At 46.6% G+C, this 26,244-nt stretch overlaps 1 protein-coding gene across 4 annotated transcripts; it reads left to right on the plus strand.

Annotated features, from left to right (window-relative positions):
- The first annotated feature begins 1,602 nt into the window (after positions 1-1,602).
- abca1b (ATP-binding cassette, sub-family A (ABC1), member 1B) lies at positions 1,603-26,123 on the plus strand. Of its 4 annotated transcripts, none has more exons than XM_034597678.1 (49): positions 1,603-1,687; positions 3,618-3,742; positions 4,148-4,241; positions 6,965-7,106; positions 7,814-7,932; positions 9,705-9,826; positions 10,190-10,393; positions 10,954-11,043; positions 12,063-12,303; positions 12,713-12,852; positions 12,941-13,057; positions 13,339-13,533; positions 13,924-14,129; positions 14,592-14,768; positions 14,858-15,080; positions 15,180-15,401; positions 15,490-15,694; positions 15,838-15,951; positions 16,071-16,245; positions 16,408-16,539; positions 16,760-17,037; positions 17,116-17,336; positions 17,436-17,511; positions 17,591-17,841; positions 17,921-17,972; positions 18,095-18,211; positions 18,415-18,563; positions 18,635-18,759; positions 18,860-18,958; positions 19,041-19,230; positions 19,311-19,405; positions 19,489-19,521; positions 19,596-19,701; positions 19,961-20,035; positions 20,212-20,381; positions 20,469-20,646; positions 20,718-20,833; positions 21,215-21,359; positions 21,433-21,556; positions 21,672-21,801; positions 21,930-22,056; positions 22,411-22,473; positions 22,682-22,788; positions 23,409-23,550; positions 23,692-23,826; positions 24,282-24,385; positions 24,507-24,599; positions 24,753-24,996; positions 25,168-26,123. In XM_034597678.1, exons 2-49 carry the CDS (start codon positions 3,677-3,679, stop codon positions 25,315-25,317), a joined length of 6,879 nt encoding a protein of 2,292 aa, XP_034453569.1. In that variant the 5' UTR covers positions 1,603-1,687; positions 3,618-3,676; the 3' UTR covers positions 25,318-26,123. The 4 variants fall into 4 exon arrangements, with proteins under 4 accessions (XP_034453569.1, XP_034453571.1, XP_034453573.1 ...); XM_034597680.1 differs by having other exon boundaries at positions 17,436-17,493; positions 25,168-26,098; XM_034597679.1 differs by lacking the exon at positions 1,603-1,687 and adding an exon at positions 2,833-2,941 and having other exon boundaries at positions 25,168-26,098.
- Positions 26,124-26,244: the final 121 nt, after the last annotated feature.

A 26,244-nucleotide genomic window follows, 5' to 3' on the forward strand; every position in this document is an offset into this window, starting at 1 on the left:
TTTTCAAACAGAAACCATCTCTGTCCCTTTCCAAGTGTTTTGACGTAGGAGGAAAGATCAGAAAATTTCAACGTGACAAAGAAAGAAAAATGAAGAGTGAAGAAAATGCAAACAAACTAGCATGCTAGCTTCCAATTACCACATTCTCTAATGAGCTAGCTTGCTACAGAATTACTGTAATTATTTCTTCTACATTCTAACTCGTAGGTCTCAGGCAGAATAGTCAAGTAAACTTAACTTAACTTGATTTTTCAGAAGAAGGTCAACACATGATGTGACTGCACAAAACATGCAGCTGTTACCATTAGCCGCTAGCTTCAGATTAGCATGTTGCCTTTGGGGCAATTAATGAAGCAACTGGCAGCAAGTCGGCATCTTCATTTGAACAAAAATGGAATTTTAGCAAGTCGAACGATGATTATCGATTAATCAAAGAAATGTAATCATACATGTTGAACATTGCTGCTTCAGTCATTAAATTATAAATTTGCCCCATTGCACCAGCTACTTACAGTGTATAGGACAGTTCAAATCAACAGAGACCATCAAGTTAAACATATATAAACTTATTTGATAGCTCATTAACTAACATTAGAAAGCAACTAATATTAGCATTCAACCACTTCCTTGCTAACATCACTGTTTGGGAAAAGATGTTAAAATATCAGTGCTTGACCGGAACACAATTGTTTCAGTCTGGAAGTTCCACAGAAGCATGTTCCAGTGAACAGAATGAGAAATAACCTGAATATTTCTGTGGTAAAAAAGACAGAACATCTAACGTAACATTAATAACATCCAGTCTAAAATAAATTTGTCCAAGATTTGATCTCTGATATTTTAATATTAAACAGGTTGAATGCTAATGAGCTAAATATGTTTTTCAACCTTGAAACAGATTCGAACTCTCACCGTCATTTCGGTAACTGATCAGACAGCAGTGAAATAAAACATATACAACTGAAGTAACTGGTGACAACTTCTTCAGACGTAATGAAACAACAGAAAACAAACATAACATGCCTCCATACTGCTCCTGTGGTGTCTGTGAGCACCGACTCAAACCGGTGTCATTTGCTTCATGTTTAAAGCCTAAACGTCTCTTTACCCTCCTCTGGAGCAGCGGTGCACGTTAGCATCGCTATGTCTGCAAACATCACTTCTTCCGTTAGAGGACATTTCGATTAAAAACAGCGTGTAAATGACCATGTCGGGGCTTACAGATACTTGGATGGAACCACAGGAGCAGTGGGGAGGCATGTTGTGTTTGTTTTCTGTTGTTTTATTACGTCTGAAGAAGAGGTCGCCTTGGCTGTTTACCCCTGAAACACTTCACCCCCCCTCCTCGGCATAGTGGTGAGTAGATGATGAGGCAATTTTCATTTTTGGGTGAACTATCCCTGTAAGTTATTGAGTTATTTGTTGTTTTAATTTGAAACATCCGTTGATTGGTCTTTTATTTTGAAACTGTCGTCTGATTTACCGGATGTAATCTGCAATTGTCTCGTGCTCCTCCTCTTCTGCTTCCGGTCTGTAATTCAATTATTTTGGGCGTCTTTTATTTTGAAGTGTTAGAGCGGAAGTGTGTGTGTGTGTGTGTGTGGGTGACTTGTGGGATAATAACAGTCGGAGGTTTAGTCTCGTGCAGCAGCTGAAGAGCATCAGTGCTGAGGAGGAGCGACACGAGGTAAGACATTGTCCCCCGGGCTGACCTGGTCTCACTTTGTCTCAGTCTGTCTCACTCGGTCTCACCTGGTCTCACCTGGTCTCATTCTGTCTCAGTCTGTCACTTTGTCTCAGTCTGTGTCACCTGGTCTCACTTTGTCTCATTCTGTCTCAGTCTGTCTCACTCGGTCTCACCTGGTCTCTGTCAGTCTCACTTTGTCTCATTCTGTCTCAGTCTGTGTCACTTGGTCTCACTTTGTCTCAGTCTGTGTCACCTGGTCTCACTTTGTCTCATTCTGTCTCAGTCTGTCACTTTGTCTCAGTCTGTGTCACCTGGTCTCACTTTGTCTCATTCTGTCTCAGTCTGTCACTTTGTCTCAGTCTGTGTCACTTTGTCTCAGTCTGTGTCACCTGGTCTCACTTTGTCTCATTCTGTCTCAGTCTGTCACTTTGTCTCAGTCTGTGTCACCTGGTCTCACTTTGTCTCATTCTGTCTCAGTCTGTCACTTTGTCTCAGTCTGTGTCACTTTGTCTCAGTCTGTGTCACCTGGTCTCACTTTGTCTCATTCTGTCTCATTCTGTCTCAGTCTGTCTCACTTTGTCTCAGTCTGTGTCACCTGGTGTCACTTTGTCTCACTCTATCTCAGTTTGTCTCAGTCCATCTCACTCGGTCTCACCTGGTCTCTGTCAGTCTCACTTTCTCTCAGCATGTCTCAGTCTGTGTCACCTGGTCTCACTTTGTCTCATTCTGTCTCAGTCTGTGTCACTTTGTCTGTCTGTGTCACTTTGTCTCAGTCTGTCTCACTTTGTCTCAGTCTGTGTCACCTGGTCTCACTTTGTCTCACTCTCTGTTTGTCTCAGTCTGTCTCACCAGGTCTCACCTGGTCTCTGTCAGTCTCACTTTCTCTCAGTCTGTCTCACTTTGTCTCATTCTGTCTCAGTCTGTGTCACTTTGTCTCAGTCGGTCTCACTTTGTCTCTGTCTGTGTCACCTGGTCTCACTTTGTCTCTGTCTGTGTCACCTGGTCTCACTTTGTCTCACTCTCTCAGTTTGTCTGTCTGTGTCACCTGGTCTCAGTCTGTCTCACTTTCTCTCAGCCTGTCTCATTCTGTCTCACCTGAGTGTCTCTCAGGTCAAAGTTGATATTAAAGTAAATTTATTGTAGAAATAAAAAAGATGGAGCCGCTCAGGTTGTGAAGCTGCACTGTGAGATCCGCCGCTGGAGGCGCCATTTTGTATCTGCGATGTTTATTGAGCAAAACAAAGTGAACGTGTTGTAAAGACTCTGATCATCAATAATCAATAATCACGTAGAAACAGCCGTTCTTAACTGATCATAGCTGATCGATAGAAATCCACTGTTCACCTTTGATCAGTTCAAAGACATTTGAGTGATCAGCTGATTAATAATTAACCGAATTAAAGTATTGATCATGTTACATGTGTTGTTTTAGTAAAACTGAGAAAAATAAGTTAATGTGTTTTTAAATTAACTGGATTTTATTATTTAATCAGTAATCAATATTTACAGTTTTTATATAATCAGCTGATAACACACATTAACACACAGTTCACACCTTAGAGGAATGTGGGGGTGGGGTGTGTGAAGTTCACGTCACAGTAAAGTAACACACATTCAAACACACATTAAAAACACGCACACATTAAAATGCACAGTGTTTTTTAATGTGTGTTAGGGGGTTGTCGTTACCCCCCCCCATTATTCAGAGTACTTCCTGTGTTGTGAGTGACCAGAGAGTCGAAGCTCATGGTCATTAATGTGTGTGCCCCCCCCCCACATTGTGTGTGTGTGTGTGTGTGTGTGTGTGTGTGTGTGTTCTAATTAAACAACTTACTGTGAGTGAGAGATCAGCATATCAATATCTGCTGTGACCTTTGACCCCGTCACCTTTGAGCTGTGTGTTGTCTGAAGCTGCATCTGTTTATTGCAGAGTGAGCAGCAGCTGAGAATCATTGAGGCAGAGCGACGGCAGAGCGACGGCTGGTGGAAATGTCTGTCTCGACGCAGCTGGGTCTGCTGCTGTGGAAGAACTTTACGTACAGACGACGACAGACGGTCAGTCACATGATTTTCACTCAACAAGTCTGTCTCTTCAACCATCTATCAATCACAACATTATCTATAATAATCACAACAGTAAAAATGCCACGTCCTCTCTTTGTTTTGTCTGCTTGTTGATGCTGATTAATTTCCTGTCATCCACTTAGAAACAAAGATGATCAATCATCTTATTGATCTTCACTTAACTATTAGAATCTGACAGTCGCATGTCAGTGACAGCTGAGACGTGATCTCTGATGTTTGGCTCCGTCACGTCTCTGAGAATAAAGGCGATGAAAGTGTGAACGTGTGTTTCTGTGTTTTCCATCGATTGACTCATTAATCGATAAACGCGTGCAGCTGCTTCCCGTCCAAGGCTTTTAGCGGCGCTGTGACTCGTTAATGTTTCCTGTCTCTCAGCCTCAGCTCCTGGTGGAGATCGTCTGGCCGCTCTTCATCTTCTTCATCCTCATCGCTGTGAGGCTCAACTACCCGCCGTACGAACAACATGAGTGTGAGTTCAAACAAACCTTTATTAGCTCGACAGAGCTAATGTGCTGCTGTGTCACTTGACACATTTATTTTTATATATATATATTTATATATTTGTGTGTGTGCATGACATTTATCTATGAGCTGCAACCATTTATCATAAAACTGATAAGCCAACTGGTTAATCAAGTCATAATATATATTATATTTATAATATTATATATTAAGTCTGTAAAATTCTAATTTGATCTGTTGATAAGTTGTTCACGCTTTAAGTGAATAAATCTTATCTTCGTACATCAAAGTTTGGTAAATTTTCCTCTGTCGTTCTCCTCAAGCAGCGGTGACTTTGTCGGGGACTTTTTTCAGCAGCAGAAATTCCACATTTGTGTGTCACATGTTCACATGAAGACAACTTCTCTTCTCTTAGACGTCCTGTCGTCTTTACGTCACAAACACGAGAACACCAGCAGCCAATCACAACTCTTCATGTGGTGTCTCCTTTGACATCACCGTCGTGGCCTCAGATCACGTGTTCGGAGCATCATGAATGTTTGGTCCTGGTTCAGACTCTGACGAGCGCCCGGTGACAGAAGGAAGTTCGGCTGTGTCTCTGGGAGGAGCTCTGTGTGGACGCATCAATTTCACATGATCACCTGTAGAGGAGGTCATGTCACTCTCCACATCATTTTGTCAGAGCTGCAGGGGTCAGGTCACTGAATTTCAGGTGTCATCCAGGTGCATGCTGGGAGTGATTATCAGCAGCGTTCAGAACCTTGTACCTTTTTAAGGACGTCTGATATCAGTTACCTGATTGATACCTTACCATCTGTTATTGATTGATGTGCGGTGAAGGAAATACAGAGGAAGTGTTTACAGCTGCAGGATTTCAAATTAAAGGTCTTAATGAAGTGGTTCGTCCTCAGTTTATGACTCGTTATCTCTAACGCCATTATCAGACCTGCTGAAGGTCACCGTGCTCCGCTCCCATCGATAAGCTCCTTACAGGGTTACATAAGAACATGGACGAGTCAAAAGTCTCCGTCAGCACCAACGTGTCCAGAGGAAGTCAACCTCCAGGTCCTCGCAGTTGATTACGTTCAGCGAACAGAAGAAATGAATCTATTAACTGCAGCAGCCAATCAGGAGCAAGTTTACCATGTTATCAAGAGCTGTTTTCAGACCTGAGCTCCTCAGTTCTCTGGATCTTCTCTGGATGATCAGACTCAGTTTGTCTTCCTCCTCCTGAGCTCCTGTATAAAGTCTAAATCCAGGAGCAGTGTGAACACAGCAGAGGATCCTCCACTGAGTGAGTGGGGGGGGGGGGGAGGAGCTTCTAACACGGGACACAAACATGAAGAAACTAAAACAAATCTCTCTGGTGAAGAAGTGCTGACACACACGATGAAGACACAGACGAAGATGTGAAGAGAGTTTGTGGTGATCAGAGCTGAAGGTGTCAGGTGATGTAAACATGATCACGTGACCTCTGCAGCAGAGGTCACACGTCACTTCCTGTCTCTGTCTGCTGCACCCGGCTGCCCCCCCCCTCACCTGAACCATGAGGAGGATCTGATGCTGTGAACGAGTCTGTGCAGAAAACCTGCTGCTGAGTTGTTCAGCTGTGAAACACAAACTCTGGAGAAGCTCTGGAGACGATTCTCTGGATTCCACCTGCAGGTCTGAAAACGGCTCTGGTGACATCATGGTTACCATGTTGTCTCAAAGTTCTGAATTCATCGGTGACCTGAGATTCCTGAACTCACCTCATTCGTACCTCAGAACTTAAACTGTGATGCTCTGTGGTCACTGAGGAAGCTCAGACCTGTTCTTTAGATACCCCCATGGTGACTCCTCATCACCTGATGATTACTTGTTCATTTATTTAATGTTGAGAAGAAAAGGTTTGATTGACTGAAGCTCAGTGAGAATCCGACCGACATTAACCCTGATGAGGTGCAGGAAGCGTGTGGTCGACTTCCTGTTTCCCTCTGAAAGCAGAAGCTGTGAGGACGTGACTCAGTCGGCGGTTTGAGGAATGTTTAATTCACGCAGCTCAGACGAGTCGTAGCTTGTCTCTGTGAAGCTGAAGTGTGAAGTTTGGTTCTTCTCTGCTGCAGCTGACACACGTTACTGTTGATCAATACTGTTATTGATCAGAGATTGATCCTGAGGAGCTGCAGCCTCATATCTTATCTCTGCTGATTAGACTGAGGCCACGCGGCTCTCTGATAGCAGCGTCTTCACTGGGGGGGGGGTAAAGGTCGCAGTGAAGAAATCTCTAACCCTGAAGCAGCAGCTGATGAAGATGCAGATGCTCGGCTGCAGGTGATAACAGACCAATCACAGGTTATCATCTGCACCGTGTGGACGCTCTCTTCAGCACAAAGTTTAATCTGGTGTGTGTGTGTGTGTGTGTGTGTGTGTGTGTGTGTGTGTGTGTGTGTGTGTGTGTGTGTGTGTGTGTGTGTGTGTGTGTGTGTGTGTGTGTGTGTGTGTGTGTGTGTGTGTGTGTGTGTGTGTGTGTGTGTGTGTGTGTGTGTGTGTGTGCGTCCGTCCGTCCGTCCGTCCGTCCGTCCGTCCGTCCGTCCGTCCTTTTACTTATTACTGCTGGGTTAATTATCAATGATTCACACCTACATGAGCCTCAGCTGTAGGAGAACATGAAGCTGTGGTCTGTCATCTTGATGCTTTTACTTTGGTAACATATTTTCTGAGTGACTTCCTGTTTATTTTTGACTACAGGTCATTTTCCCAACAAGGCGATGCCGTCGGCCGGCACGCTGCCCTGGCTCCAGGGAATCCTCTGCAACGCCAACAACCCGTGTTTCCGACAACTGACGCCAGGCGAGTCTCCGGGTGTCGTCGGCAACTTCAATGACTCCATGTGAGACCAAACTTTAATTTACCAGAGTCCAACAAGCCTTCTGAGATAAGTTCAGAAATTAGTTTTGTTTATGTTTTAAGTTTTTTCACCTAATATTTAGGGACAACCTTTCAAAAATATAATGTAGTAAACAGTTTCCTTACACTGTTAGTGCTCGGGCCCGAATTAAATAAATAAATAAAATGGAAAATAAATCTTAAACGTTTTTCTGTGATTTCACCTCTGACCAATCAGCTGACAGTTCACTCTTTGAGTTCTCCCATCTCTTTATATAGTAACTGACACCTTGACTTCCTGCTGAGTTTCACTTATAGTGATGTATTCACTTCACTTTCTGTTCCCTTTATCCCTGTGCACTTTAATCTTTACACACTGCCTTTTTGTGTGTGTGGGTCATGTGATCAGGTCGTCTTGTTCTCGTGACGTCTCAGAAAAGACTCAAAGTAATTTCTTCAGATTTGGTTCAAACATTCAGTCGGACTCAAAAATTAACTAATTAGAATTTGGTGGTCGAAGGTCAAAGTCTCTGTGAGAAATAATTCTGACTTTTTTAAAACAAAGGTCAAATCAGATAAGATGACGTGATGATATTTTGTCGGTCAAGGGTCAAGGGTCAGCTGTGACATTACAGGGTCAGTGACGCTGGTTGTTTGACTTTCCGTCAGAAATTGTAGAATCTGATGTTTAAATTAAATCTGTGTCAACAGAATTTCTCGTCTTTTCTCCGATGCCAAGAAGATTCTTCTCTACAGTCAAAATGACAAGAACCTGGATGGGTTCAAGGAGCTCGCTCACGCTCTGCGGACGCTGCAGGTCAGCCGATCAGGTAGGAAACGCTGAGCATGCTGGGTAACTGAGACTGCAGCCCCGACCTGGCAGCAGGAAGTGAAACGTAAATTTAGGTCACATAATAGAAAAACAGCTGTAATAATATTTATGGTTTAAAAAGATGATGAGAAGCTGAAGGTAGATTGATGGATGGATGGATCGATCCACTGAAGCAGAATCATGTCTCTGCTGCAGTTTCTGGTGGATTTTTCTGCCTCGTTAAACAAAAAGAATTTTCCTCCTTTGAGTTTTCATTTGATCCCTGCGGGGGGGCGTTCCTTTTCTCTACCTGCTCCGACCTGCCCCCCCGTCCTCCTCTGACCACTTTAAAGCAGGCGCTGCAATGTGAGCGGGGGCGGGGAGACGAGCTGCGGCAGGTTCACACTTTAAGAGGCATCTCAGGTGATCTCACCTGCTTCCTGTTTTGGGGCGGCGCGCACACACACACACACACACACACACACACACACTCACTTTTTGTGGCGGTTTTTAGTCTCTCTTTGTGCCCCACCACTGCAGGTGAGGGTCAGTGCTCGCCTCTAATGGTGTCCCTCTGTCACGTTGAGTTTTCTGGCGCCCGCCTCAGCAGCGTCACGCTGAGCGTCACTGAGTTCAGACATGTGGCGCTGCAGCTGAACAAACACAGGAGGAGGTCTGAGACCAGATCTGAACCTGGGTCAGTTCAAGTCAGGTCCTTTAATCGGGAACACGCCGTCTCTCCTCTGAAACTCTAACGACTGTGTGATTCGGTCAAAAGAACTTGAATAAGAAGTGAACCTTGAGTTGTCAGCTTGAAAATGATGAGGTCATATTTCAGCGTCCCATCCGAAGCCTTGTTTGAAACGTTCCCTATGCGTTTGTCATCTGCGTCGCTGAATAAAGTTTATTGAAGTCGACATGTTTCTCTGCTGGAAACTATTCCTCATTTGACCAATCACATCAGTGCGATCCGCTGATGTCAGACTTCTGACCCGTCACTAACAGTTATTCCTGTTTGTCCCTGCGAGGCCTTGATGTGGCGTCTCCACGCTCCGTCCTCTGTGTGGTGACGAGTGTCTACACACGAACAGCAGGAAGGACATGATTTCACTTCAACATTGTTAAACATCTGTTAAAAATCCTGTTTTTACTGCAAAACCTCAGTAAATAAAAAGGTTTACGTTATGATTCAGAATAAAACGTGACCACAGTGATGCAGCCCTGTAATAACTTGTGGCGTGTTTGTTTAGACACCATGTTGGATTTATTCAATTGAGCTTTTACAGTTTTCACTGACTCTGGTTAAGGGAGGACGGAGACTCTGCAACTACATCAGTGTCTCTCTGAAGCGGAGGATCAGTCATAGACTTGTCGTCACGGTAACAAGTTCAAACCTGAAGAGGAAAAGGCTCGCAGAACGAGCGGCGGAATTGTTCCTTAGAAAATGTAAATATGAGTTTGTCCTCAGACATGTGACGACCTGCAGTCATGACAAAAGCTGTCGGGTCTCTCAGCTGTGTCCTCTGAAGTCACGTGACTGACAGGAGGCTGGTGTGAGTGAGATCAGCTGTGTACGTTTCTGACACGTTTACTGACAATCAAAAGAAAATTACCTGTTGGACACAGGTAAAGAGACGGCGTCACATCTCATCTGTTGCATCGATTATCAATCAATCTGTTATCAATATTGATCATTAGCAAATGGACAGGTGTCAGAGTCTCTGGAGCCTGAGAGACAAAACAATTTCCCTAGTTTAACCCTTTACGACACTGACTCTGTTTTCTCTTCAGGCTTCAAGTTGAAAAATTTTCTACGAGACAATGAGACTCTGTCGAGTTTCCTGCGGAGTAACGTCTCCTTCCCTGAACACGACATCCAACAGATCAGAGACGCAGACGTCAACCTAGAAACAGTGAGGACACATCTGCACACACTCTTAGACCAGAGACCACAACACAAAAGAGATCATAGCACAGAGACCAGAACAGGGTCTCCATCCGCTGGTCTCTGTCCTCTAGTCTCTGTCCTCTGGTCTGTAGTCTCTGGTTTCTAGTCTCTGTCCTTTGGTCTCTGGTTTATGTTCTTTGGTCTCTGTCTTGTGGTCTCTAGTCTCTGTTCTCTAGTCTTTGGTTTCTGTTCTCTGGTTTCTGTCCTCTGGCCTTTTTCCTCAGGTCTCTGGTCTCTTTCGTCTGTTCTCTGTCCTCTGGTCTCTTTCCTCTGGTCTCTGGTCTTTGTCCTCAGATATCTAGTCTCTGGTCTCTGCCATCGGTCTCAGGTCCTCCTTAGAGGTTTCGGAGTCCACCTGAGGGACATGTGTCTCAGGAAGGGGGGTAAGCGGAGTGTGGAGGACTTTGTGACGATCTCGGACCCTCGGGTGTCGATACTGGTTCAGGATGTCATCTGTCAGGCGCCACCAGCCTGGCTGGACCTCGCTGAGGACCACTTCCTAAACAACCTGGACTTCCTCAAACCCATCCAGGTAATAACACTGCCAACAGGAGACATGGCAGAGCTGTGATTGGTGGAAATTATAAAACGTTTAAAAATATTTAAGTAATGAATCAATTATTAAAACATGAAGTGAGATCCTGAAGATTGACGCGGCCTGAGTTTAGCTCAGGTGAGTTTAGCTTGAGTTTAGTGTGACCCTGATCGTGTGTGTGTGTGTGTGTGTGTGTGTGTGTGTGAGGAGGCGTGTCTCGGCCTGTCTCGGTTCTTTACACTGTTTTCGTAGCCTGGAGACCAGTTTTATTGGTTTGAAAACAAGATGCCTTGACTTCTTTGTCTGCTGAAATATACGAGCTACTGAACCTGAAACAAACTGAGTCAGTGTGAACGTTTCCAAGGAAACACTTAACTGCTTCAACCACAGAGAAAAGCCTCAAATATTTTAGTCGTCAAACAAAGAGACGACAAGAGACTGATAATGTTACTTTGACGATCTGGTTTTAATAACTGTGATCTGGTTTAAATATATCTTTCCTGATCCTAAACCTGCAGCTTCAAACTTAAAGGTTTTTGGGTCTTCATGTCTTTCAGAGGGATGTGAGGTCTGACCCAGAGGCCGTCAGACAGGTTTCCCGGGCGACGAACAGCCTCCTGGACAGTCTGGGTTCTCTGGCGGTGGAGGTAAGAAACTTGATCACATGACCCTCCAGTAGAGTCGGTGTAGCTGACAGACCTGTGGTCCAGTAGAGATGTCTCGGTCCTGGTTCCAGCAGGTCACTGGGTTCACAGCAGATCAAAGCGTCCAGCTGAACAAACTTCATCTGAACAAACACTCAGTGTCCGTCCTCGTCCTCCGTGTCCTGCAGAGACGCTGTGATGGACGTCACAGCAGCTGCTGTTATTAACCATGTGACCAAGTGACATGACCATGTCATGTGAACACGCACTTCTCTCTCAGGTGCTACCTTAGCCCAGGTGTCTCCAGATGTTGACACACACACACACTGAGGAAATAGTCTGGTAAAGCGAGGTTCAGTGTGAGACTGACCCAGTTTGTTGTTCACACAGAGGTTAACACACACACTGCGTTAAATTGAAAACATGTGACTGTTGAGTTTGGTGGGTGCTGACTCAGGAACGTGTGTGTGTGCGCGTCAAGCTTAATGTTTTTCGACATTTAGTTGAACTTAGTTTGAACTTTACTTTGAAATTCTTGTCAAAGAGGAAGTGTGTCCGTCACATGACGGACACTTTTCAATCAAACTTTTATTTAAAAGAACAGTGTCCCTGTGTTTACTCTGAGGAAACCCTGTATGTCTCATCCTGTCGGCCCAACAAAAACAAACCTGACTCACAACATCGTTTAAAACCACAACACCATGAGACTGTATACAACCTGCACCACCACAACAACCTCCACCAATATAACCACCACCACTTACACTACCACCTAAGCAAGAACCTAAAAACAACAACATTCACCATCTGGATGACCTAAAAACACATCACTGGGGCGATTTCAGCTGTTGCCTGGCAACATGCTGGCCTTGGGAGCAGCCTTCAGAACCACCTGACAACCTGTTGCAGCCTTTACCTACATCAGTGTCACCTGGACACACCTGGACACACCTGGTCCACATGTTCAGGTTCCCAGCTGGTCTTCCTGGTCTCTAACTAACCCATCTCTCTGTGACCTACAGTTGGCCGGTATGAAGAGCTGGATCGATCTGAGGAATGAGATCATCTTCCTGACACAGAACGCCACGTCATCCCCCAGCACCATGTACCAGGCGGTCTCCAGGATCGTGTGTGGTCACCCTGAAGGCGGCGGCCTGCAGATCAAATCCCTCAACTGGTACGAAGACAGCAACTACAAGGCTCTGTTTGGAAACCACAACAGCAGCGAGGATGAGCCAATGTCGCTGTACGACAACTCCTCCAGTGAGTCCTCGTGTGTGTGTGTGTGTGTGTGTGTGTGTGTGTGTGTGTGTGTGTGTGTGTGTGTGTGTGTGTGTGTGTGTGTGTGTGTGTGTGTGTGTGTGTGTGTGTGTGTGTGTGTGTGTGTGTGTGTGTGTGTGTGTGTGTGTGTGTGTGTGCATTGTGTGTTGCTCATGTATGTGCATTGTGTGTTGCTCATGTATGTGCATTGTGTGTTGCTCATGTATGTGCATTGTGTGTTGCTCATGTATGTGCATTGTGTGTGGCTCATGTATGTGCATTGTGTGTGGCTCATGTATGTGCATTGTGTGTGGCTCATGTATGTGCATTGTGTGTGGCTCATGTATGTGCATTGTGTGTTGCTCATGTATGTGCATTGTGTGTTCATGTATGTGAATTGTGTGCACTGCAGCTCCGTACTGTAACAGTCTGGTGAAGAACATGGACTCTAACCCGATGTCCAGGATGATCTGGCAGGCTCTGAAGCCGCTGCTGATGGGAAAGATCCTGTACACCCCCCACACCCCCGCCACACAGAAGGTCATCCACGAGGTATGACATCACTTCCTGTCTCATCACTTAGTTCCTCCAGGAGGGGACGTAGTGTGTCTCACCTGTATGTGACCTGTGACACATTCAGGTGAACCGGACCTTCCAGGAGCTTGGTGTGTTCAGGGACCTTGGAGGAATGTGGGAGGAGATGAGACCTAAAGTCTGGAGCTTCATGGAGAACAGTCAACACATGGACCTGATCAGGGTAAGCAGGCTCCGCCCACCAGCTCACCTGTTTTCTGCTCGTTCATGTGTGTAATACTCTGCTCATTCACACACCCTAACCCATAAAAACACGTTTAAAACAACATCCAACAGGTAAAAAAGAATCAAATCAAACTTAAAAACAAAGATTTTATGTATTGATGAGTCTTTATTTATTGTTACCAATGTTCTATTTAACGAGTTGGGGTAGGGAGATGTTTACTGCTGCAGTTGACTGGTTCATCTTCAGGAGATAAAGATCAGTCTTCTCTCGTCTTTTAGACTCTGCTGAAGAACAACGTCACCGCAAGATTATTCCACGCTCAACTGGCCCAAACTGACTGGACCGTGTCCGACGTGTCAAACTTCCTGTCCAGGCAGGCAGAAGACCCCCGGCCACCGGGCAGCGCCCTCACCTGGAGGGAGGTGTTCAACGAGACAGACCAGGCCATCATGAGCATCTCCCGCTTCATGGAGGTCAGACAACAGAACTGAACTTTGTCCTCACATCATATTTACAAGAACACAGACCTGTGACTGATGAGGACAGTTGATCGGCACTGTGAAACATCTGTAATTCTTATTTTAATATAAATATTTTTATTTCCTGATAATCTGTTTTACTTATTCGCGTTTCTGGTTTGTGTGTCACTTCCTGTCCCGAGAAACAAAGTGTGTGAAGTGAAACACAAGCTCGTCCGTGTTGATTGTAAAACACACATCAATAAAAACCTTTTAAAGTCAGGTCAATAATAATTTTTTACAGAAACATTTTCATTCACTCATAAATAAAAGGTTTTATCTGATATTAATGAAACTTCATTGGCTGTGATTGATGGATGACGATCAAGTGTGTTTTTGTGTCAGTGTGTGAACCTAGACAAACTGGAGCCCGTTGCCACGGAGGAGGGACTGGTCCACCAGTCCATGCTGCTGCTGGAGGACAGGAAGTTCTGGGCAGGAATCGTTTTCCCGGATGTCGACCCCAATGCCACAGAGCTGCCGCCAAAACTCAACTACAAGATCCGCATGGACATCGACAACGTAGAGAGGACCAATAAGATCAAAGACGCGTGAGGAGACGCACGCACGCACGCACGCATGCACGCACACACGTTCAGATGAAAGGCTGAATTTACATGAATAAAAACATGGGCGGGGTCTGACAAGTGAGTTTGTCGGTCAAACGGTCTTTGTTCAAATAAGAGCTTGACGTTTTGAAGCGAAATTTGTTAGGTTTTTAAAAAAAAATCTTCGTAAATTTTGATGATAAAACTATCATCTTAAGAAAAATGTTAAAAATATAAAAGTTGTGGTTCGTCACCTCTGTAGGTTTGGTCTAATCGAGACGTGAGGATGTCACGTTGAACTGAAGTAAGAGTGTTAGGGTTAGAATCCTCACACTAAAACATTTGCTGAGTCCAAAATATTTAGTATGACATCCTCAGGAGTTGGACATGTGAATGTCGACACATGACAGGGGCGTGTCGCTGAATCCTCTAAGCCAACAGGACTTTGTCTGTCCTCCTTTTCAGGTACTGGGACCCAGGTCCTCGTGCGGACCCATTTGAGGACATGCGGTATATCTGGGGAGGATTTTCGTACCTGCAGGACGTTATTGAGCAAGGCATCATTCGAGCAGTGACGGGCACCAAGGAAAAGACGGGAGTTTACATCCAGCAGATGCCGTATCCCTGCTACGTCGATGACATGTATGAACATGTTTCCCCTGTTCTGGTTTTTAGATGAGTCTTCCTCGTGTCCTTTTGTCTCTAACCTGTCCTCATGTTCTGTGTATCAGTTTCCTGCGGGTGATGAGTCGCTCCATGCCACTCTTCATGACGTTGGCGTGGATGTACTCGGTGGCGATCATTCTGAAGAGTGTGGTGTATGAGAAAGAGGCAAGGCTGAAGGAGACCATGAGGATCATGGGATTGGATAACGGGATCCTGTGGTTAAGCTGGTTCATCAGCAGCCTGATTCCTCTGCTGATCAGCGCCGGACTGTTGGTGCTACTGCTCAAGGTGAAGACCACGAACACGTCAGGGTGTTCTCACCACTTGTTGATTTAAAGTTGATTCTGTTCTTATCTTATGTGACGGACTTGTTTCTTTCTGCTACAGAAGGGGAACCTGCTGCCCTACAGTGACCCTGGCGTGGTCTTCCTCTTCCTTGGATCCTTTGCCGTGGTGACCATCATGCAGTGTTTCCTCATCAGCACGGCGTTCGCACGAGCTAACCTGGCGGCGGCCTGCGGAGGAATCATCTACTTCACCCTGTACCTACCCTACGTCCTGTGTGTAGCCTGGCAGGACTACATCGGCTTTGGAGCCAAAGTCTTTGCTGTAAGTTTGTCGACCTGAAATAAGTTTGTCGTTTGTCGGATGTTGTGTCATGGTTGGACAGTGAGTCACGTGACCTCCTCCCCTGCAGAGCCTCCTGTCACCGGTGGCTTTCGGGTTTGGCTGCGAGTACTTTGCTCTGTTTGAGGAGCAGGGAGTCGGGATCCAGTGGAACAACCTGTTCTCGAGTCCTTTGGAGGAGGACGACTTCAGCCTGCGCACCGCCATCATCATCATGTACTTTGACTCCTTTCTATACGGAGTCCTTACCTGGTACATCGAGGCCGTGTTTCCAGGTGAGTGATGACGGTCAGTAGGTGGCAGTAAAAACTGTAAATACTTCCACAAAAGAAGATAAAGGGTTAGGGTTAACCCTAACCCCAGATAAATTAAATCTGTGATCATGATTTTTATTGGTGTTTCGGTGGCATCTCGTCAGGTCAGTACGGGATTCCTCGGCCCTGGTACTTCCCTTTCACCAAGTCTTACTGGTTGGGAGAAAAGGACGGAAAGTCCAACAATGTCCCTCTGAGCCGGAAAGGAAACCCAGGAGGTGAGACTGCTGTAACACAGTGACCACCATGTGGCGCTACAGAACTGCACTTAAAAAACGGTCGGACATGAAAGTATTGAAAACCTGTGAGACATGATGAATGGTGAATGTTGTTCCAGTCGTGTGCATGGAGGAGGAGCCTGCTCACCTGAAGCCAGGTGTCTACATTGAGAACCTGGTGAAGGTTTATCGTCACGGTAAGAAACTGGCGGTGGACGGACTGACGCTCGGCTTCTACGAGGGACAAATCACTTCCTTCCTAGGACACAACGGAGCTGGAAAAACTACCACCATGTAAGTCAAGGACATGAACTGTCAATAAAAAGTAGTATAGCAAATAAACCTCCATGTTAGCAGATAGAACATGGACCAAATACAAATCAGACATTGTACAGGTGAGTCTGAGGTTCGGACACAGGTGTTAGATGTAAATTATCTCTGATCTGGTCCCTGCAGGTCCATCCTGACTGGTCTGTTCCCTCCCACCTCTGGTACGGCCTACATCCTGGGCAGAGACATCAGGTCGGAGCTGAGCGCCATCAGACAAAGTCTTGGAGTTTGTCCACAACACAACGTCCTCTTCAGCATGTGAGTGTTAACATCTTCACACAACACAGACAAACATTCGACAAACTGATGTCACTGAAGACCTTTTCACACATCAACTCCAACAATCGAGTCAGACTGGTTCACAACAACAGGAACATGTCAGGATCATGTCTAGTTTAGGTCTGAAAACGGCTCCAGTGGATCATCCCATTTATCACCATGGCGCCCCCTGACCATGTTTGTGTGGCGCCCCCTGCAGGCTGACGGTGGAGGAGCACATCTGGTTCTATTCCAGGCTCAAAGGCCTGTCAGAGCAGCAGGTGAAATGTGAGATCGAGCAGATCCTGCAGGACACTGGGCTGCCTCACAAACGCACCGCCAGAACCAGCACGCTGTCCGGAGGCATGCAGAGGAAACTGTCTGTGGCTCTGGCCTTTGTTGGAGGGTCGAAGGTCGTGATCCTGGACGAACCTACGGCCGGCGTCGACCCCTATGCCCGCAGAGGGATTTGGGATCTCCTGCTGAAGTACAGACAAGGTGAGACTCTGGTTGGTTGGAATCAGCTGGATTTTTTGCTGAAGCTGATGTTTATCTGAACCACGTGTCTCCTGCCAGGACGCACCATCATCCTGTCCACGCACCACATGGACGAGGCCGACATCCTGGGTGACAGAATCGCCATCATCTCCCACGGGAAGTTGTGCTGTGTGGGATCGTCTCTGTACCTGAAGAACCAGCTGGGGACAGGCTATTACCTGACGCTAGTCAAGAAAGAACCAGAACCATCGCTGAGCTCCTGCAGGAACTCGTCCAGCACAGTGTCCTTCACCAAGAAGGTCTGAGACGCTCACAGTCCACTTTCAGGGGCGCAGTATAAGTTCTGTGTTGTCAGGACCGCGGTATCAGTACTTCATGTTGTTTGTTGTGGGTTGCAGGAGGAGGAGTGTGCGTCCGTCAGCAGCAGTGATGCAGGACTCGGCAGCGAGAATGAAAGTGAGGCTGCGACCATCGGTGAGCTCTCTGTTCCTGTGGAGCATTTGATTCAATCACCTTCAGGTGGATCTGATCCATGTCTTGTGTCCGTCCTCAGATACCGGCCCCGCGGCGTCAGTCTGTGACATTCCCTTTGTCCCCCCGGATGTGTCTGTGGTCTCGAGTCTGATCCTGCATCACGTCCCCGCCGCCCGCCTCGTTGAGGACCTGGGACACGAGCTGACCTACGTCCTGCCGTACAACGCCGCCAAGGATGGAGCCTTCGTGGAGCTGTTCAAAAACCTGGACCAGAAGTTGGCCGAACTCAGCATCTCCAGCTACGGCATCTCTGACACGACACTAGAGGAGGTGAGACAGCTACTGTTTTCATCTGGCAGAAGAAGAAGTGACGTTCTGATCTGAACAAAGACTTCCTATTGTTTTGTAGATTTTCCTGAAAGTGGCCGAAGATAATGGAGTGGACACTGAAGTACCGTCAGGTGACCTTGGACCTGTTCTTTCAAAATAAGTGTTTACTCATCAGTCACTCATCACTTTGTCCTAACGTGTGTGTGTGGTGTGTGTGTGTGTGTGTGGTGTGTGTGTGTGTGCGTGTGTGCAGACGGAACACTTCCTGTTCCGAGGAGGAGGAGGACACATGCCTTCGGAGGAGGAGACCACCAGAGCTGCCTGAGACCGTTAACAGAGGACGACAGCAACGACTCCGATGTAGACCCTGGTACACAACACAAACGCACATACACGCACACACAGGTTAGATCTCAGGGGTAGAAGGTCAGACATATTCTTGTGAATGAATTATTTGGGGAACACCTGCTCTGATTTGTGGAGACAAAACCCAGGTGATGTGTCTCAGTCATGTCTTTAAATTCAAGTTCTAACAGGAAATCGAATGACATCATCTGTGTGTTGTCCAATCAGAGAGCAGGGAGACGGACTGGTTGAGCGGTTCTGAAGGTAAAGGCTCGTATCAGGTGAGGGGGTGGAGCCTGAAGAGGCAGCAGTTTGTGGCTCTGTTGTGGAAACGGTTCCTGAACGCTCGCCGCTCCAGGAAGGGCTTCTTCGCTCAGGTAGGCTGACGTGACCTCGTCGCTCGATAACGGAACACGTCCTGCATGTTTTTAACATGTTGTTTTTTCAGATCGTTCTTCCCGCCGTCTTCGTGTGCATCGCTCTCGTCTTCAGTCTCATCGTCCCTCCGTTTGGAAAATATCCCAGTTTGGAGCTGCAGCCCTGGATGTATGAGGACCAGGTCACCTTCATCAGGTAGACACTGTCCCACACTGTCCTACACACTGTCCCAAGTCAGAGATGAAGTGAGTAATGTCGGTCGAGGTGTGACTGTCCCTCTCCATCTGTGTCTCAGTGACGATGCTCCCAGAGACGCCAACATGCAAGGCTTATTAAATGCTCTGCTGGACGCTCCAGGCTTCGGGACTCGCTGCATGGACGGACATCCAATTCAGTAAGACATGTACTGACGTCATCAGACTGATATCAGAGAACTACATTTCATCTCCCTCTATTAACGCCCCCCCCGTCTTCAGAGAAGCACCATGTACGATGGGCGACGAGGACTGGCACACCCCCGAAGTCCCTGAGAGCGTCCAGCAGCTGTTCAGCTCCAGGAACTGGAGCATGGAGGATCCGTCTCCGGCGTGTTTCTGCAGCTGTGACGGCAGAAAGAAGATGCTTCCCGACTGTCCCCCAGGAGCTGGAGGTCTGCCCCCACCTGAGGTCAGAGGTCATGGCGTTACAGTGACACACCGGTCGTTTCTTCCCATGCCAAAGATTTAAATGTGACCTTTGTTGTTCAGATGAAGCTGAGTGCCACTGACACCTTGCAGAACTTGACGGGACGAAACATCTCCGACTACCTGGTGAAAACTTACGCACAGATCATTGGCAAGAGGTGAGTCTGTGGTCAGAGAAGAGAAACTTAACTGGAAACGACCTGGAGCATGAACTCATAGTTTCTGTCGTATGTTTCCACAGCTTGAAGAACAAAGTGTGGGTGAACGAGTTCAGGTCAGTGTCTTTGAAGTACTGCGACCATCCTCGTCTCTGTCTGTAGATGTGTAATCAGGTTTTTCTCTCTGCAGGTACGGAGGCTTCTCATTGGGTGCCAGGAGCACTCAGGTCCTCCCACCGGCCAATGAGATCGATGACGCCATTGAACGAGTCAGAAAGATCTTTGAGTTACAGAAGGTCAGTTTAAGACACTTGAAAAAATCCTGAGCTGATCCTCAAACAGATCCAAACTTAAGCTTTGATTCACTTTGTATATTAGTCAAACCACCAGATCTGGAACAAGATCCAAACTGATCCCGAATCATCTTCTCGAACTTAAATGAGCAGAATGTTCTAGTCGGAAGTGATGTCTGATTATAAGAGCTGCTTTGTAAATCACTTTGTAACATCGTGAAGACACTTCTACATTAAAAAGTTTATTGATCATTCCCTGCAGGGAGCTGCTGCCGATCGATTCCTCGACAGTTTGTCAGGTTTCATCAACGGTTTGGACACGAAGAACAACGTCAAGGTGAGAAGAGGAGTCTGTGATTGATCATCTGCTCTATCATTATGGGGTTGTTTTATTACATCTGAGCTGAATTTAAAAACTGTTAGTGACTCTGTGGCTGGGGCCACTGATGGCCCACCTGTGGAGAGTGTGTAGATTACAGGTTCTAATAATAATGACGGAACGTCTCCTGTCAGATCTGGTTTAATAACAAAGGCTGGCACAGCATTGGAGCGTTCATCAACGTGATGAATAACGGAATCCTGAGAGCAAACCTGCCCCGAGGTCACGACCCCAGCAAGTTTGGGATCAGGGCGTTTAACCATCCTCTGAACCTGACCAAGGAGCAGCTGTCGCAGGTCGCACTGTGAGTGAACACACCTGACAAGCTGCACCTGAGACACAAAACCTTAAACCAAACACAGATCTAACTCCACCTGCACTTTGTTTCTAGGGTGACGACCTCTGTGGACGTCCTGGTGTCCATCTGTGTGATCTTTGCCATGTCCTTCGTTCCGGCAAGCTTCGTGGTCTTCCTCATCCAGGAGAGAGTCAATAAAGCTAAACACATGCAGTTCATCAGCGGAGTGCAGCCGCTGCTCTACTGGGTGGCCAACTTCACGTGGGACATGGTAAGCAGCCAAACCAGCTCTGCCTCTCACAGTGTGTGCTTGTGTGCTGATGTGTGTTTGTGTCTCTACAGTGTAACTACATTGTACCAGCGACACTCGTCATCTTCATCTTCATCTGTTTCCAACAAAAAGCCTACGTTTCGGCCACCAACCTGCCGGCCCTGGCTCTGCTGCTGCTTCTCTACGGGTCAGAGACTACACTATACCACACTGTTCTACACTATAATACACTGTTGTGAAAGATTGTTATGCTGGCGTAGACAAATCTGACCGAAGTCCTGTTCCAATATTTCTCTGTAAAGGCTGTTTGAAGAAATACAAGCAAAGAGATTATATAATTAGTTCTCCAGAAATACTTATATATTTAGCAGAGACTGTTCCACACTATTAATTACTTCTGAAACTAAGCATCAAACACTGCAACTACTACAAACTAACTATGGTTGAACATTATAGCATTATTGATATTCTTTAGCAAACAAGAAATGAACACCCTGCACTCAAACGTGACTATTAATGTTCTGACTGTTCATCTTCTTCCTCCTCCTCTGTTTGGTTTTCTTCGCAGCTGGTCAATCACGCCGCTCATGTACCCCGCCTCCTTCTTCTTCACCATCCCGAGCACGGCGTACGTCGTCCTCACCAGCGTCAACATCCTCATCGGCATCAACGGCAGCATCTCGACCTTCGTCATGGAGCTGTTTGGAAACAACGTTAGTCATCACAGAGAGACGTAAACACATATCGGCAAACTCCCGCCTGTGGTTAATGGCTTCTCGTTCACAGGAGATCGGAGGAATCAACGACATCCTGAAGAACGTCCTCCTCATCTTCCCGCACTTCTGTCTCGGTCGAGGACTCATCGACATGGTGAAGAATCAGGCCATGGCCGACGCCCTCGAGAGATTTGGTAATACATTCACGTCCTGTGTGACGTACAGATGTCCTGCATGCTGCGGTCGCTCCTGTAACCTCTTCTGTGTGGTTGTGTTAATGGATGTGTGAACGTTGTCGTCGTGACGCAGGTGAGAACAGGTTGCGCTCTCCTCTCGAGTGGGACATGGTCGGAAAAAACCTGTTCGCCATGGCGGTGGAGGGAGCGGTCTTCTTCATCATCACCGTCCTGATCCAGTACAGGTTCTTCATAAAGCCCAGGTACACGCGCACACACACCTAAACAGACACACTGCAGTGTGTAGCTGTTGTGGTACATGACTTTGTCCACTGATGGGCAACAGACTAGCTGGATGAAAACAGGAAAACCTCTGTTTGTGTGACTCTAGTTCCGTCAGTAAACTCACTAAACTCGCTCCACTTGGCGACGAGGACGAGGACGTAGCCCGAGAGAGACAGAAGATCGTCCACGGCCACGGACACGGAGACATCCTGGAGCTGCGACAGCTCACAAAGGTACGTCATTGCCCCACACCAGGATGTCACACTGTCACTGAGAATTCTGGGTAAAGGTGTCGGTGCCATCAGTGATCTCACAGGCTGCAGAGGAAAAGTTTGACCCCGACGACATATGACGGAGAACCTGTTTAAATCAACTTTATTCATAACTCAAGATATGTACTGTTGTGTTCGTCTACAATTCAACACATGTTTAAAACACAACACGCAAGTTGAGCCATTGAAATAATAATTGAATAAAAAAAACATAATAATTATAGTAAATAATATTCAGGCATATATTCATGTGTTTTGTGTTTTTTAACTGCAAATTAATCGGTTTGAGTTGTGTGAACTGGTGTCGTGTTGCAGGTGTTCAAGAGGAAACAGAAACCGGCCGTGGATCGACTATGTGTCGGGATTCCACCTGGAGAGGTGAGACTTGTCAGACCTGCCACCGCCACCTATATCACAGACGTGTCAGTAGCCCTTTAACACTGTGTGTGTGTGTGTGTGTGTGTGTGTGTGTGTGTGTGTGTGTGTGTGTGTGTGTGTGTGTGTGTGTGTGTGTGTGTGTGTGTGTGTGTGTGTGTGTGTGTGTGTGTGTGTGTGTGTGTGTGTGTGTGTGTGTGTGTGTGTGTAGTGTTTCGGTCTCCTCGGCGTGAACGGAGCTGGAAAGACGACAACTTTTAAGATGCTCACAGGAGACACGGTAGTGACGAGCGGAGAGGCGTTCCTGGCTGGGAAGAGGTGAGGTCAAAGGTCACAGCAGGTTGTGACCTGAGGTGACCCTTAACACTGGATGATTGTTGTTTATTACTAAAGTGCAGCTGATTGGACTTGTTACCATGACAAGCAGTGAAACGTTAATCATCAGGAGTTAAACTTTGAGCTGCATTGAGTTTCTCAACCTGCGGCTCTGGGACCTTGAAAGGTTCAGTGTGTAAGATTCAGGTGAAAGGATCTATTGTCAGAAACTGAATATACAATAATCCTAGCGATAATTTCATTACCGTTTCATCTAAATTGTACAAGTTGTTGTTTTGTTGACCCTAGAATGGACCTTTTATAAATACTTTATATTTAAATACTTTGTCTCCATCGGGAGCGGGTCCTCTCTACGAAGGACGCCATGTTTTTTACAGTAGCCCAAATTGGCCAAACTAAACCTTTTATGTTTCTATGACAACGGAAGCTGCCACAGGTTCTCTTTCATGTTTGGAAGTAGAGGGTGAGGTGAGGGGTGTTCCGCTGCAACATGACACTTCACCACTAGATGTCACTAAATTCTACACACTGAACCTTTAACACCTGAACTCGGGTCACATTTTCTAAAGACCTGTACTGACGTGTCTGTGACGTGTCTGCAGTATCCTGAGGGAGATCGATGAGGTCCATCAGAACATTGGTTACTGTCCTCAGTTTGACGCCATCAACGAGCTGCTGACAGGAAGAGAACATCTGGAGCTGTACGCCGTCCTGAGAGGAGTCCCCGAGAAGGAAGTCTGTGATGTGAGTCTGATAAAACATACTATAGCCTTTACACTGTAAACTATAAACTTTAACTTTACACTGTAAACTTGACAATGTAAAATGTAAAGGTGACACTGTAAACTCATGATGATGCTGATGATGCTTTCGTTTAATTGGCAGGTGGCGGACTGGGGGATCAGGAAGTTGGGTCTCCTGAAATACGCTGATAAAGCAGCAGGAAGTTACAGCGGAGGAAACATGAGGAAACTGTCCACAGCCATGTCTCTGATCGGAGCGCCACCAGTCGTCTTCCTGGTAACAACAACTTCTTCTTCCTCCACAGTTGAACTCACTGATTGTTTCAGCTTCACTTCATCAATGTTTAGTTGTCATGGATATGTTTTAGTTGCATGTTTGGCTGAAAGCTCCGGAAACAAACTACAGGTTGACCTCGATCAATTTTAAAGTTCAATGTTTTTACAGTGCAGCTGCGAGTTAACAGTTACACAACAGCATCAGAGTGCTCAGCCAATCACAGAGCAGCTCAGCAGGATTTGGAGGGGGGAGTTCTATAACACTGGGGCTTAAAAACAGCAGCTGCTACATTTACTGACAAGGGAAGAAGACGTGAGACATACGAGTGAAGTCAAAGAAGAAGAGTCAGACAGGTGGATGTGAGACCATGCTCCTCCCCCTCCTCCTCACCTTCTCTTTGTGTTTCCTCCTCCACCTGTGGGCCGACCTCAACCTCGCCGTCCTCCTCGTCACAGGACGAGCCCACAACCGGCATGGACCCCAAAGCTCGCCGGGCGCTCTGGAACTGCATCCACAGCGTCATCAAGGAGGGACGCTCCGTCGTCCTCACCTCACACAGGTAACGCACACACAGGTGTGACATGTGACCTCAGTGTCCTGAATCTCACAGGACAGACGTGTGATGTTTGTGTCTCCAGATTGTGTCTGTGTGTATTAACTGTGTGTGTGTGTGTGCTCAGTATGGAGGAGTGTGAGGCTCTGTGTACCAGGATGGCCATCATGGTGAACGGCAGGTTCAGATGTCTCGGTAGCGTCCAACACCTGAAGAACAGGTAATACACATACTCTTGCACCTTCACTCTGAATTTCAAAATAAAACCTATTGAAATAAAACTCAAATGTGTTTTTTGAAACAGCCCCTGGGGGGGACAGCGTGACGGTCGTGGGACAGCAGCTCATTGTCACGGTTAATTTTTGTCTCCCAGGTTCGGTGACGGCTACACCATCATCCTGCGGGTGGCGGGGCCCGACCCTGACCTGCTGCCTGTCATGAAGTTCATTGAGAGCGAGCTGAGCGGCAGCACGCTGAAGGAGAAACATCGCAACATGCTGCAGTACCAGCTGCCGTCATCGCTCACCTTGCTCGCTCACATCTTCTCCATCCTCGCCAAAAACAAAGAGACGCTGAGGATCGAAGACTATTCCGTCACTCAGACCACGCTCGACCAGGTAACACGTCCTGAACGCATCTGAGCAGTGGTGTCATCATTCAATAGTGTGACATGTCCCATTCTAACATGATTTTACTCCCTAGTCTGGGCGGGGCTAGTTGATCTCTAAATGAGGATGGGGGGGCATGAAGATACCGGGGCTAATGGAAGTTCCGGTTTGTCGTTGCAGGTGTTTGTGAACTTTGCAAAGGACCAGAGTGACGACTATCACTCCAAAGACTCCGTGAGACGAAAAGACGTGTCCATCGAGGTCCCGACGCTGAGCTCCGCCCCCGGAGCAGCAGAGGGCGGCGATGCTCTGAGAGAGAGTGTCATGTGACCGTGTGATGTCAGGAGGCTGGAGCTTCAGCCTGGACTCAACCCCTGCAGCTGGGAGGACGCCCCCCCCTCACCTGTTGTGATGTCATACTGATTTGTAGTGGGCGGAGTCACTGCTGCCTCATGCCAGTCAATGCAAATAATTTCCTGTGGAGGCGCTGTGCTGCTCGCCAGCCATCGACCAGACTGTTATAAACCTTGAATGTGTTCCAGCTCAGACATTTCCTTCTTTGTGGGACTGAAGCTGCGCCTCGAACGACCTCATCAGGTCTTTTTTTTATTCTCAACTAACGAAGAATCCAAATCATTTCAAACGGCCGAGGGCTCAACTGCAAAAATCACATTTTAAAAAACGTGTATGATTCCAATTTAACTGACAAACTTTTATTTATAAGTGTAGCTGTAATTTGATGTTTTATTAGTCCAAGTGGCATTACTGCTTCCTGTAGTGTTTAATAGCCAATCAGAGTGCTTGACACAGACGAGAGGAAGAGATGATTGATTTTGTAGTTTTTTAAGAAATGATGATAAACGGGCAGATTTGTTCATCCAGGTGTGAAATGGTGAAATACCTCATCAGCTCCTCAAAGCGCATCACAGTATTTCTCGATCTGTATTGATCACAGATCACTGATCCTTCATGTTTCGTTTTGACCAGCAGGAGGCGACACTGAATCATTCAGTCTTCAGCACTTTGTGTTTGCACTGAGCTCGTCGTCACATGGTTCATGTTTACTTCAAGTAACAGCAGAGGCTGATGGGAAAAACTGTTACTGACCCTGAAAAAAATAAAATGAAACAAATCTACTGTGTCTCTAATGTCTGAAACGTTACCATGGAGACGCCAATTTTATGACTCAATGTTTTTTTTACCTTGAAGAAAGAGTTTGAAATGTAAATGAAAAAACCGGATCAAAGGTTATACACA

The sequence above is a fragment of the Hippoglossus hippoglossus genome, chromosome 10 (genome assembly GCF_009819705.1).
Source record: "Hippoglossus hippoglossus isolate fHipHip1 chromosome 10, fHipHip1.pri, whole genome shotgun sequence".
NCBI classification, from domain to species: domain Eukaryota; kingdom Metazoa; phylum Chordata; class Actinopteri; order Pleuronectiformes; family Pleuronectidae; genus Hippoglossus; species Hippoglossus hippoglossus.

What these genes read in the sequence shown, in the direction of transcription:
- abca1b (XM_034597678.1), top strand. Translation starts at nt 3,677, where the DNA reads ATGTCTGTCTCGACGCAGCTGGGTCTGCTGCTGTGGAAGAACTTTACG. An exon ending in TGGAGCTGTTTGGAAACAAC is followed by an intron (nt 21,360 to 21,432) that starts GTTAGTCATCAC and finishes TCTCGTTCACAG; the next exon opens with GAGATCGGAGGAATCAACGA. An exon ending in AGGTTCTTCATAAAGCCCAG is followed by an intron (nt 21,802 to 21,929) that starts GTACACGCGCAC and finishes GTGTGACTCTAG; the next exon opens with TTCCGTCAGTAAACTCACTA.